Source organism: Watersipora subatra, chromosome 9, assembly GCF_963576615.1.
Source record: "Watersipora subatra chromosome 9, tzWatSuba1.1, whole genome shotgun sequence".
Taxonomy (NCBI): domain Eukaryota; kingdom Metazoa; phylum Bryozoa; class Gymnolaemata; order Cheilostomatida; family Watersiporidae; genus Watersipora; species Watersipora subatra.
Window position 1 is genome coordinate 47690315 of NC_088716.1, and position 14725 is coordinate 47705039.

At 34.8% G+C, this 14725-nt stretch overlaps 1 protein-coding gene across 1 annotated transcript; it reads right to left on the reverse strand.

Annotated features, from left to right (window-relative positions):
• Positions 1-1249: 1249 nt before the first annotated feature.
• On the reverse strand, positions 1250-4130 carry LOC137404601 (uncharacterized). The gene is made up of 4 exons (XM_068090820.1): positions 4034-4130; positions 3212-3398; positions 2765-2850; positions 1250-1997 (listed from the first exon to the last, which is right to left on the reverse strand). The coding sequence occupies exons 1-3, from the start codon at positions 4124-4126 to the stop codon at positions 2822-2824; spliced, it is 309 nt and encodes a 102-aa protein (XP_067946921.1). The 5' UTR covers positions 4127-4130; the 3' UTR covers positions 1250-1997; positions 2765-2821.
• Between the last annotated feature and the right edge of the window lie 10595 nt (positions 4131-14725).

The window sequence follows — 14725 nt, forward strand, 5'->3', positions numbered from 1 at the left end:
ACTTGGAGCATCGACTTATTTTACTACCTACAAACTCAAATAACAAACAGCTAGATTTTAATGTTGTATTTCAGTACACAACTTTCGCTAGCTGAGTGTAAGACCAGTTCAACCAGTTGTTTTCTATTTGCAGAGAGAGTCTTTTAATAATCACACTTTGCTTTTTAAGCAATGATTCAAAAGTCAAGTTTAACAGATCATGTAATGTAACTAAAAACAAAAGTTTTGCTCCAAAATATTTTGTGAAAGTAATTAGAATAAAACAATAGAGGTGAGTAGAGTTATCAGTACATGTTTTTATTTTTGGCACTTGATAAATCTATCATATGGATTCCTAATTTCATTAACGATCTAGTTTAAAAGTTAAATGGCAGCATTTTAAAATTATGGCTATTCACAACAATATCATCATAATATTACATTTTCTAGCGATGCCAGTAATGAATACAAAGACACTTGATATGCAAGCTCTTGGTTATGATATGAGATCATTTCATTGCAAAACATTGACATTCGAATTACTGATATCAATATCACAGATTTGCCAATACATAAAGGTGATAACAAAAAATGTAGATTATCCGCCATTTGAAAAAAAGTTTCTTGTCCATTGGGATCCACTCATATTTTTGTTATTCAGTATGATAAATAATTACAAGACGCAGTTTTTGCTAGAACCTTACAACAAGGAACATTAACTTGAGTTGCTGATTTTTAAGAGCACTTCTAATGATTTAAGTTTCATTACTACACTGTAAATCATAATGTGGCATATTTGTAACACCTAAGGTGATATATCATACTCTCACTAAATGTCTCACATTGGCCTCAATGGTGATATACATGTATATGTTCCCAATGTGGTATATCATTGTCCAATGTGGCATATCATTGTCCAATGAAAACAATGATTAATACCAGATGTGGAATAAAAAAGTTGCAATATCAAAGGTCATAGGGAGTTCAGTGATTATGTAATACCATATTTCATAACAAATTTGCTAGCCTGTGTAACCACACACTGATGCCATGATGTAGGGTGCTCAAATAAACGCCCACAAACAGTGAGCCATATATTATCAGATAGACTGAGACCATGGATTAAATACATGCTTCACAGGAAGGGGTTTATGAACACCCTAAACAATTTCAAATGAGGCCAACTGAGCTAAAACTGACTGCAGGCTACTGGATAGAATTGGTTGCCATGGAGAACCAAGCTGAAACAAATATAGTAATTTGAATATACTCCATGGTTTATTCTTTTGATATATATACAACATATAATAATGATAGATTTTTTCCAAAATGAATCAAAGCAGTGGGAAAATTATGACCTACTATTAAACTTCGATAAAAATAATAACAAGATTTGAGCTTTCTAAGCCAATCAGCAAATAAACTTATACATAATTGATTAAATAGCCACCAAAGATTATCCAGCTGATAATGTCATGTCAGAACAAAAAATAATGACCAATAATGACTAGTTGATTTGATCAGGCTGAAGATATACTTATGAACTGGCGCAGAAAACAACAAAACATGGTGTATATAATAATACGATTTGACTAAAATTATTAACTCTTCTCTTCAATTTACATGCTGGTTTCACTTAATGCTATACAGACCTAAATCTCATTGCTGCCATGTAATTTGATAATAAGTGAAAGTTTCCAATTATTTGAACAGTACTAACTGACTCGAATACCTATACTGCCTATGAAGCATATTTAGTTTACTGTTAGCTAAAAGTTATAGATATCTAAGAATTTGCGAGCCTTTTTGTTGTTAGGTATGGCACCATGCATACTAAAGAAGAATTCGAGAGGATAGAAGTAGATTTCTGAAGTATTTACATATTCCAAGTGTGGTACAGGGTGCAACATCAACTGGGCAGCTATGAGTTCACTGTATGAGGGGTATTTACTAAGTTGCTGCTTGTTCACACAGATAGCACATTCATCTGCAACAATGGTGAGAGATGGTCCAAATTTCTAAAAAATAAAAGAGTTGGCTATGTATTTCATACGTGTGAGTGCAGTTGATTTAAAGTCACAAGCTTGGACAGGCCCAAACTTATCTCAGGACAAGTGGGGGGCTGCCCAAGCTAATTAATCACTAGGTAATGGTAACCTGGTTATCTTATGGTATTCAAATCATCACCAAAGCAGGGATCGCTAAACATTATGGAAATGTTTACTTTTCCATATCCATTTCCATGAACATAAATATTTCCATAGTTTTATGGAAATGGATATGGAAATTTTATTTTAGAAGTGTGGAAATGTTATGGAAATGGAAATAATATGGAAATGAATTACGGAAATGTTATGGAAATGGAAATAATATAGAAATGAATTATGGAAATGTTATGGAAATAATATGGAAATGTTATGGAAATAATATGGAAATGAAATAGGGAAATGTTATGGAAAAGGAAATAATATGGATATGAATTACGGAAATGTTGTAGAAATGGAAATAATATGGAAATTAATTATGGAAATGTTATGGAAATGGAAATTGCGCCATACACGTGACCCCTGCACCAATGACAGTAAAATCATTGCTAATCAGAAATTTTTATTGGTATACCTTGCAGAATATGCCAAATGGCACAATCAGCCTACCGGAACAGTGCAGAGCATTTTAGAAGCAGTGTGAAGGTGGGCAGTCCAAGGGGCAATTCCAAGTCAATTCTAATAGACTATGATGTTTTCAGAATTTTTCAGTGTTTTATACTAGATTTGAATCAACTTACTTCCTTGTTAGTAAGGGTGTAGAGTCTGTGAGGTTTTATTCTCAGAGTCAAATGTAGCTATAAGAAAGCCTTCAATACTTCTTCCTCTAAAAAAGAGTATAGTTTATCACGTCAGGCATGTGAAAATTTGTGTCGGTGATAGAGCTTTTAGATTATGGTATACATATGGACTATGTTCACTGATATTTTGATTGAATTTAGTATGACCTATTCCATAGCCAAAAAATTGATGCTGTGAATACCAGAAAGGTTTAAGAAACAAAAATTGTGAGGGTATATCAGGGTTTGGGTATTGTGTGGTACAAAAGGTTTTTGTTTTGCTGTGAAACAACTAAAATCATGCAGATAAAACCTGTGATATGTTATTTTGACACCAACAGTGGTTCAATCAAAAAGGCTTTGGTTGCCATAACTCTATGTAATACGTAGTATAACACAACCACATACCATGACTAGGTGGTAAGTTTCGAATGAAGCTTATGATGACTTTTGCCGGAAGAAGTAGCTTGCATCTCTTTTCCAATTGGATAGACAGAGCAGACAGATTCTTTCTGATTGTGAAACCAATGTCTAGGGTAGGAATGTTCAGGGATGCATAAAATGCTTTAATGACTTCTTTCCACCCCTGAGTGAGCTGAAATAATTCATAACCATACATATACTTTATGCAAAAAGATATAATATATCACAAGGGCTAATTGAGATTGAGGCGGCCAATTGAAATTGATAGGAATTTTAATGTAACCTTTGAAATTGCAACAGCAGATCACAGTATGGCAGGGCAGCCAAAAACACCAGAACATGGGCACAACCCCTACAGGCTGTGTAACGCATGTGTATGTTAATATTATTTAGTAAGAAGGTATACTATTACTCCTATCCCATGGTGGCGGATGAATAGTATCAATCCTGATACAACACTGCACTGGCTGTCAGTTAGTGAAAAGGAGGATTCCTGTTTAATTCAAATATACATTTAATCCTTCGTTTTTTCGTGACATCATTTTACCGTTGTCGGCCATCATTACAGACAATTTTTTTGTTAGAAACACAAAGCTTTTGCAATGATAATTTGAAAACGATGTTTTTGTTTGCAATTTTTTATTATAGTTTCAAAACAACAATTAAAAGTACTAATAAATCAAAGAAAAACGATCGCTTTCTAATAAAATGGTCGCTTTTTCGTGAACGAGCGCATGCGCAAACGACTTGATGACGTCCAAAAAAACGATGGATTCAAATATACGTGCATGTACACTATCCACTTACATAATGCTGATCTTTGAGGGACAGCCAGTGATCAAAAGCTTCAGGCACTATCCCACTCATCATCTCCTTCGTAGAGCTTCTCAGCATAGCCATTGTTTCACAACCAGTATTGACAGCTTTTGAACTAACATCTTGTGACTCACTTTATTGCACAAAAAATAATGTTAGTTAAAAGTCAATCCAATGTGGTTCAATGTGGGGTGAGGTGAGCATTTATACTGGCTGATGTATACAATGTACATATGCATAAATGACTAGGTCAAAGTATAAATTGCTTCATATGATTGTTACTATTGATTCATGGCTGAAATATTGATGATCAAAATCAAGATCACAAAACACAAAGCAGAGCAGATAACATAGATAAATTCTCTTAAAATCAGAAATAGGACAAACCCACAATTTTAGATAAGTAGTTATACTAGACAGGTACTCACCTGGTAATCGGTTTATTGCCCTCACCCAGTTTTGAACCCGGTGTTGTAAATCCACAGCATAATTCAGTGTTTGTAATTTCCTCTGTAATCATGTTTATCCACTAAGAGGTGAAGTGTTAATATATCAGTATATATATATATATGCAGTAAGGAAAAGCGATAGGAACGACGCAAAGTCGGAACCTTGGGTTGAAAGTAGTAGTTCTAACTATCGGGGCATTACTAAAAGAGGGAATCAAAAAGTTCGGGAGCACTCAGCAATACCCCGATAATTACTGAGATGTTTAATTAGGACGTTAGGTTAGGCTAGCGGCGACCATTTCTAAAACAGCAATCGGACAGTCTCATATTAATAGGGACTTTGGGACAAGTTTTGAGAAACCATATAAGGTGAGTTGTGCTAGACATGACTTGAAACTTAGAATATTTTGACATGATGGGTGGCTCTGTCGATGGGTTTAGTTTTTGTGTGTACTGCTCATCTGATTGGTGAGATATTTGGGTGGATACTTATGTTTTTGCTCATAGCTACGTGGACCTTTGTTGTTTTTTGTGCGTGTAGACTACGGCCCGACCTCGGCTTCGGCAATATCCCGCTAAAGGACACCTGTGCGGCATATGTTCACATATAAGCTGCATCACTAAACTCAACTAAAAGGTTCGCTCGCCATGCGTTTCTATAATGGTGACCTTCACCCGTACAGTGCATTTCGGGAAGGCTGAACGCATGAACACCAATTAAAGTAGATCAATTCAAAACAGCAAAATATTATCTTACAATCTTAAAAATCTAAATATATGGGTTGCATTAAAAAACCATCATGTTCCGAACCACTAGACCGAACCACACCATACTTAGATTAAAAGATACAAAGAACATAAAAAACTTATCACCAGCACCATCTTGTACATTAACCATTTTCATAAAAGGCATACACTTTTGTCACAGTTCTGTGGACCCAACACTACACTCACCTACGGTATAATGTACTAGTATGACACTATGGCAAGAAATTGCAATTTTACATACTTGACTCTGTTCGTCTAGCAGCAATCATACACAATTAATACCTTGTATCTATTGGTCTATCTCCTGTCTGTATGATCAACATTTGCCAAACAAATAATTTCTAGAAAATACTTAGGATACATAATAGCACACAACTTCAAAGCTCATAAATAAACTGTAATAAAATCCATCTTAAAACAAGATTAGTTCTAGTAATGCTTACAGAAGACTGTTATAAGCTCTATGTTTATATGTGCTCAATCTGCCAATATTCTGAGCATATGAGCAAGTTTGAAGAACCCATATTTATACATTCATCATGTTTTGAGCTGTGGTTATAAAATTACACCAATCAGTATGTATGTTTTATTTTGGAGATTGAGCTGGCAGTAAATTCCTTTACACGAACTAGAAACATTACAAGGCTGTCTGCTGAAAATAGCTATTCTCAAAAGTCATCTGTTTAAAACAGATAGGCTCTCTTATCATGGATAGGAATTTTGAACAAACAATTTTTATATAATCTAGTTTAACAACCAAATTATTTTAATATAATTATATAGTAAAGTAGTTACTTTTAGTCGGTATTTTGCAAAAATTGTAAATGTTTTTGCCTATTTTTGCAACTTAAATATGTTGATTAAACCAGCTTGTAGTTCAAAATTACATGTATCTGGATTATAGGACTTGAAAATTACATTTACCTGCTCTAAGAACTTAGACTTGTCATATCCCACCATGTTCGATTTTTTTATTTGGTAATGCGACCAAATTACCATATAAGATGTAATTTCACTTTCTTAGTCTTAGTGAATTTTCACTTCAAGTCTGGAGGCTGGATGTTCATTTGCAAAATCTCTCATCATTGTGAATGGGATGGCTCTAAACTCCACATCCATGCTACAAAATGGTAAGAAAAAGCTACCCGGCTTTGACAGTTGATATTCTTACAGTTACACAGGCAAACAATGTGTGCGGCAACAGACAAATGATACAGGTTTGGCCCAGTCATTTTGTTTTCTGATGATCCTTGGAGGTCTTACTATTGCTTATGCAACTTTAATAAAATATTATAATTTGATAACAGTAGAATTTTTAAGCTTGATCGAGCCATCAAGAAGGCTCACTCAGTAGCCCAATGGCACTCAAGACATTGAGCGAACAACTTTAGAATCAATTTTCCTAAGGATGCTGAAAATTACCCCAGTAGGTAACAAAACACCTATCTGAGATGATGATACACCGATTGTCGCAATGGTCAATATGTGATAGACTTCAAAAAGTTCCCTAACAAATACAAATAAGATATTGTGATACAGGAGTTCTTCCTTGTGATCAAAGCTAACTGAAAGATTAAATCAGGCTACTTGACGGCTATTACACGGTGAAAGAGAAGTTCTTTATCTAAGGTGACTTAGTAATGCATGATGATAACGCTGTGATTTTTTAGGCTAGGCAAAGCTAAATTGTTAGTACAGATGCTGAAGCACATCAGGGCATTTAGAGATCCTTAGTATGATTGAGAAAGCTGTTTGTGATTGCTAAACATGCAAGATAAATAACAGATCCTAACATTATAAAGGAGAGTCTTGTCAAACTGTTTAATTAGGTTTGGCAGAAGACTGGTGTTGGCTGTTTAACATTGCCAATTATGCAAATAAGTGAGAAACCTGTTTTCAATTACTTTACTGCTTGACCTGAAATATTTGCAAATCTTCACTACCATGTAATTGTAAATATTGTGGTGGATCGTGTCTGGCTACTAAAGAGAGCCGAGCTGGGCCCAACTAAGTAGAACAAGAGGGGCTATATAAGCTTGAACGTTTAGATTAGAAAGAGGAACTGTTCTGGGCCTGTTCATTGCACATGCTCTATTATTCTTGTACAACTTATGAACAAAGTAGAAATACATGTATAAACTTATGCATCGAGTCTTATACTGGTAAAGTAAGTAAAGGTGGCACAAAACCTTTACAATATGCCTTAGTATAGCCTAGCATACATATTTTGTGTTCCAACTTGTACCATGGTCTTAGCTTGTTTTGACATTCTGAAGTTTCAACTTTTGGGTTGCTTTTAACATAGGCATTTAGCTCTCGATAATTCACTACTTTCATGAATTGTTGAGTTGTTTTTACAGCCATAAGATGAATAATTTCTGATACGGCTCAAAGAATTTGATACCTATAATACAACAGCCAAGCCAACTTAATCCTTAATACTTAACCCATTGGTTGACTTCATTTCCAAAATCTTGGCCGTCTGCAGGTACAGAACATTCCACCCACCTGACGCTTAATTCTGGCTAACCATTTTGCCACTCCCATTCCCATTTTCATTTTCGCTTTGAAATCCTCGTCTATTTTTATTGTTTCAGCATTTTCAACTACCTCTGTGACACAAAATCTTGCAGCTATCTCAAATCTAACTCCCGTAGCCAGGTTCAAACTTCTTACAAAGTTTATTCCAATAATTACTTGGACATCAACTAGCGGTTGGGCCTCTAAGCATTTTGTTACGAGGTTCTATCATCAATATTTGTAACTGTGAAAATTTCTCTATAGAATCTTGCGTGTTCTACATGCAACATTCAAATTACTTTTGTTGTATTTACGGCTGTGGAAAAGAAAGAATAAGATTGGTGGAGTCCTTGGGCAATATAAGTCGTTATGTGGGTAAAAATATGCATACCAATCTTGCAACGGAGCAATGTCATTTCATGCTTGCTCTTACAGCTCTCATTAATAAAATTAGCAACACTAGCTTACTCAAATTAGCCATGGCAATGTGTTAGAGTAACGACAAGTGATTGGCAACTACATTACCTGTCACTGTTTATAACAGGATTTTTAATACCCGTGCAACGCCAGGAATTTTGTTAGTTTTACATATATTACTCCATACAAATTTCTGTTCACATGCGGTATCCACAAGAGCTTCAAAACCATTGTCACTTATCTTTACTGCTACAGTTTGAAACACTAAAGCTGTTGCTGCACAGAGGTGACACCCAGCGCTGACGATATTATCTGCTCGTTTTTGTGCTTGTTTTAGCGCTGTCATGCTATATGGCCTTCATCGCCATGAGAATAACATCTACATGTACATAGTTTCTGTTGACAACCAACATAATGTACTTACACTTCTGAGTCATACAGTCTTTTGTACCATAACCTATGAAGGAATGGCTGCCAGCCAGCTGCACACAAAGGCTGCCCTTGACAAGAAAGCATACTCCTAGCTCTGGCAACTGAAGTGCTTAGATCTAGCCGTTCTACTGAGGCTATAGATTTCAATTGCGCTGAGATACTAGACTGTAATGATGGCATGAAAGCACATCCAACTTAGTGGCTCAGGTGATTCTTGGCCCGTAACGTAAGTCAGACGAGTACACATCTACCAATTTTCCTTGTTGTAACATTCTCTACCATAATTGATTATATTCTTAATAGGTGTCAGTACTGAAAGCCTCCAGCAAACCATCTTTCATGTTGTCACAGTTGTCAGAGTGGTAAAATTGATTCCGCATTAGTTTCTGTTTGAAGTTTGGCAACCAACTCTAATTTTTCGATCTAATTCGCTAAGTTTGCAAATGTAGATTATTTTATACACTTTGCTATTATGTATCATAATTATTATAATTTAACGCTAGCCATGATATATAATATACCAGAATAGCTTGTAATTAAATGTAGTTTTAAGAGTGTCTAACAATTACAACTTCTCTGTTCTTATTTATAAAAGCAAGTGACACACTGCCAACCTGGCACAAATGAAATCTAACAAAATCGCATAATAGAAAAAACGCAGACGAATTATATAACAAGCAAGAGAAGCGTAAGAAAGGATAAGGACAAATAATTCACAAATAGCACAAATAGACTAATGCACTAATAGCACAAATAGACTAATGCACTAATAGCACTACTGCACAAATAGACTAATGCACTAATAGCACTACTGCACAAATAGACTAATGCACTAATAGCACTACTAAATTAATGTACAAATAGCACTACTAGACTAATGCCCAAATAGCATTAGTCATCTTTCATTAATGAGTCATTCATTCATTAACAGATTTATTCCACAAACAACCTTGATACCCGATGATAAATGGAGATGAGGGCGGTGAGAATAGTAAAACTGTAAAACATATGGCAGTCATTAGGTGGAACCAAATGGTAATCTTGTCAAGTATAAAATATCTGAACAAAATGATAAACAAAGTTACAGATATAAAAAGATACAGTATATGGATTGGACTGGTGCAGTCTAACGGTATACACTGTTCATAAAGGTCTGTAGAAAGTAAGAAGCTCCAGGACATTGTGCGATAAATAGATGTCCACAATAATTAAGTTTTCACCTTGTATGCATGCACATTAAAAAATAAATTGGAACAAAATGCGGATGGATAACCTCAAATTAAAACCATTAATAATGCATCTACCAGTTGTAATGCTGATGCTAGAAATGTTAGTTATCTTTCAAAGCTTATGGAAACTTATTTGTCTCAATTAAGATTCATAGGAATTAATGATGAGTAACAATCAGCTACATGATAAAATGATTTAAAAGCGAAGAAGCTGGAATCAAGAAATCAGGTTAGAAAATTATTGAAAACAAAAGCAGCACTAATATGGCCTTAGGCATGGTTATAAAATAGCTGATCAATTGGTAGCCAATGAAAAACCAATCGCTAAAGTTTGGACCTGGCCCATGCTACCACTTGAGTTTATCTTGTCTGTTTTTGGAAGTTGAACACATAAACCACAAACAACTTCTCACCAGCAAGCTTATTAAAACAATGGTGGAGATGGAGCATATGATGGAGTGTATGTTTAATCTAGCCAATCAGGCTTAACACGCTTATACCCAAGCTTGTGAACAACAAAAACAGAAAATGAAATTAGAATAAGGATTGGAGTAATATTCTAACAATGATAGCATGAAAAGGTGTTATTGTGTTTATTGCCATTGGCTAGTATTAATATATAATCTTTACTTGTGGCTGATTTAGATGTGCATTTATTTTACATCAATAGAAAAACCAATAGAAAATGTGCATTACAACAAGAGGTACTCTAATGAACACACAAAGAATAATTTTGTTAGAAGCAACAATATTAATTTGCTTGAGAGTAACACTAAAAATATTAATAAAATACCACAATACAAAGAGAGATGGTGAAAATGAAGCAGTGAAAAGAAACCAAAAATTGTGATGAATAATGTAAACGACTATCAACATTATCATTGTTACAATGTGATTCAATTGTAGAACTCTATACCACGAGTAGTCAAATTGAGGCTAGTAAAACTGAAATGGTAATATGCCATTCGAAAGAAATAAATGCAAAACATTAAAAGCATATTTAGTGAAACGGCTTAATTTATAATTAGATTAAAATCAGTGCCTGCATACAAAAAGGATGATATTTAAAACTAAGCTATTTGGAATTTTTTTCTTCTAAGAAATGTAACTAGAAAAGAATGCTTTATATTGGTAAACCTCTTTACCAAAGTAAAATATTAAAAACTTAGCAAAACATGCCAATATTTAATCTTTTTAGTCTTGTAAGACTTCAAAGAAAATTAAGACAGCTTGTTAATATTTGAGAACTATAACCAGAATTAGCATACCAATAAACTCTGTGAGGCAAAGTTCTAGGTCATGGAACAGATGCTACCCAATGTTGCAAAGCAAATATAGATGCATAGAATTATAGCTCATAAAAATACTTGAAAACTATGCAGTAAATTTGGAAACCATTAAAAACAGATTCATTGATTGTAATGATCGAAAGTCTAAAAAAGAAAGAGTGCTCTTGGCTGATAATCAAGCAGAAACATAGATAGATAGCAGAGGCTACTGATTCTACTCTGATGTGACAACAGACCTTTCTTTGATATATAGGTTACAGATTAAAAGCTTCTTCTTAGACATCATGTAAGGCTCTCAAGTGTGTCACTGAGTCTGACACCTCTCCTTCGGCCAACACTAGGTCTAAGGTTTCTCAGTTCATCATCGTATAGAAACATGAGACTGCGTATGGCTGGTCCATAAGGCATTGCTTGATATACTGTATCAGTTGTTACCTCACTTGGTACTTTGAACCTTCCAATAAGAAGGCCTAAGATGTAGCAAACGTCTTCATCTTCATTATGCACAAGAATTTCACTTCCGCTCTTTCCAGGAATCAGCCTGTAAACGGTAACTACCTTTAAAAAAGATTTTAAGTGACGCATCTGCGATACTGAAGAAAACATTTGCGATCAAATTAATATTCACATATTAATTTGATAGTATTAATATATTAGTAACAAAAATAATTGCAAAAATGATTTGTTTTTTGGTGAAACTAACAGCTACTAAAGTTGACAAACACTATTAAAAAATTTTAACGAGATGATCAACTGAAAGAAATTATTTAAAAGAAGACAATAATTGCGTCGCCTAATTAATGTCATCAAATGCGTTTATAGATCCATTTGAGTCATACTTCACACCTTTAAGTATGATCCTAAGTGACCACAACATTCCATCTTACTTACGCCTATCCCTATTTTGTATGCTTTTGCTTTTTGTATACGATTAAACTAAACAGGTGCTACAAGTGAGTATGCCAAAGAATTGTTAGAAGTAACTATAGTACACAAGAACTACAAGGGACTAATTATAGTAGATGAGTAGTACAAGTGACTATAGTTGACAAGTTGTACAAATGACTATAGTACACAAGTAGTACAAGTCACTATAGTAGACGAGTAGTACAAGTGACTATAGTAGACAAGTAGTACAAGTGACTATAGTAGACGAGTAGTACAAGTGACTATAGTAGACAAGTAGCACAAGTGACTATAATAGACGAGTAGTACAAGTGACTATAGTAGACAAGTAGTACAAGTGACTATAGTAGACGAGTAATACAAGTGACTACAGTAGACAGGTAGTACAAGTGACTACAGTAGACGAGTAGTACAAGTGACTATAGTAGACAAGTAGTACTAGTGACTATAGTAGATAAGTAGTACAAGTGACTATAGTAGACAAGTAGTACAAGTGACTATATTAGACAAGTAGTACTAGTGACTATAGTAGTTAAGTAGTACAAGTGACTATAGTAGACGAGTAATACAAGTGACTATAGTAGACAAGTAGTACTAGTGACTATAGTAGACAAGTAGTACAAGTGACTATAGTAGACGAGTAATACAAGTGACTACAGTAGACAGGTAGTACAAGTGACTATAGTAGACGAGTAGTACAAGTGACTATAGTAGACAAGTAGTACTAGTGACTATAGTAGACAAGTAGTACAAGTGACTATAGTAGACAAGTAGCACAAGTGACTATAGTATACAAGTAGTACAAGTGACTATAGTAGACAAGTAGTACAAGTGACTATATTAGACAAGTAGTACAAGTGACTATAGTAGACAAGTAGTACTAGTGACTATAGTAGACAAGTAGTACAAGTGACTATAGTAGACAAGTAGTACAAGTCACTATAGTAGACGAGTAGTACAAGTGACTATAGTAGACAAGTAGTACAAGTGACTACAGTAGACAATTAGTACAAGTGACTATAGTAGACACATAGTACAAGTGACTATAGTAGACAATTAGTACAAGTGACTATAGTAGACAAGTAGTACAAGTGACTATATTAGACGAGTAGTACAAGGGACTGTAATAGACAAGTGCTATAAAAGACAATTGCTGGTAAATGGCAAACAAGGATTGTTATTGGTATGGCAACTGTTTTGTTGGCGAACTAAAAAAATACTTAATTGCATCGAATTGTTACCGCACCGTGTGTTTTATCTAAGACTTTATTTAGAAATTTGTTAACAATAAATCAAACATTGTTTAAAAAACCCTACTACTGTGGGCCTTTTTATGAAGCTAGTAACAATCTCTGTTACTCAAGAAAAATTTGTTAGTTCTGTATAGGGGACAAACTAAGTTTATTTTGCCTTCTGTGACTGCCACAGACCATTTCACTATCGTGACTACCGCATTTCAAAATAACTTTAAAGCTCCAAAAAGTCAGCTATATTTGATTTCCATTAATAAAACCACATGTAATTGTCAACTCAAAATTTCATTGAGTATTTTATTGTAGTTAAACACAAAATTAATTAATTGAATGAATGATTTTCGACCTTGAAAATATTTAGGCGTAACAAACTTGTGCTGCTAGGAAACAAAGCCATTCTAGAGTATGTTAAAAGAGGTTATGAAGTTTGGGCAAATGCTCCTTGCAACCAGTTATTGATACATTAATTATTTATACATTTTAACAAGCTTTTAATATTTTTACAGCATATAGATGTTTCAATCCTTTGCCAATGCTTTCGGTAGTTTTTAGCAGTACCGGTAAAAATATCCCAACACTATTGCAAAGCTGAATTTGCGAAATGCCTAATGCTGAAACTCGCCTTCTAGTTTTGGTGGTGAATGCAAAGTGAGGTGCTATCACACTTGTGGATTTTTGTGGTTGAGAATTTTGAGGATAAGTGAACCTCCTATCATTCGTGTCAATGGTCCTTGGCCGTTCTATAAGTTTTCCATCCTTGAAACCATCTACAATCAGGGTTACATTTGCAGCACGAAGTTTATCAATATCACTCTCATCCGTTATATCAATGTAGCCTGCAATGCGAATGTTTCGATTCGACTGGCTTCTGCTACGAATCAAGGATCCATCAGATATGTGTGAAAGAGAATCTGATTGCTGAACTGTATTTGCTGTGATGTTTTGATCCAGTAAGCTAGCATCTACTTGCAATAAGCAAATGTCTGCAACAAATGTGGGCCCAGATCGTTCTTCACAGGATGGAATAAAATGGTTATAAGCTACGAACAATTTATCTCCGGTGTCTACACTTGAGCCATTATGAGGCACAACCTGAAGTCTATTTTGAGATCTTTCCGCAGCTTTATCTCGAATAGACTGTGTCAAGATTTTTGCAACATGCGCTGGATTACTATCTGCTAGCTGTCTTTGTTCATTCTCATCCAAGACAGCATGGCCAGCAGTGGCAACAAGTATCAGGTTCTCACGGATGTGAATATCATCCTTTAGATATCCGCCAACAGCAGATAGATGTGAGTCTCCTCCGGGATGCAGCGTATGAATATTGCACAGCATGCCAAGGTGATATGGTTCGGTGTAAACTGGTAAATTAAGCTTGTCGGTTCTGAAAAAAGGTTCAAGTTCTGAAACTTCAATCTGA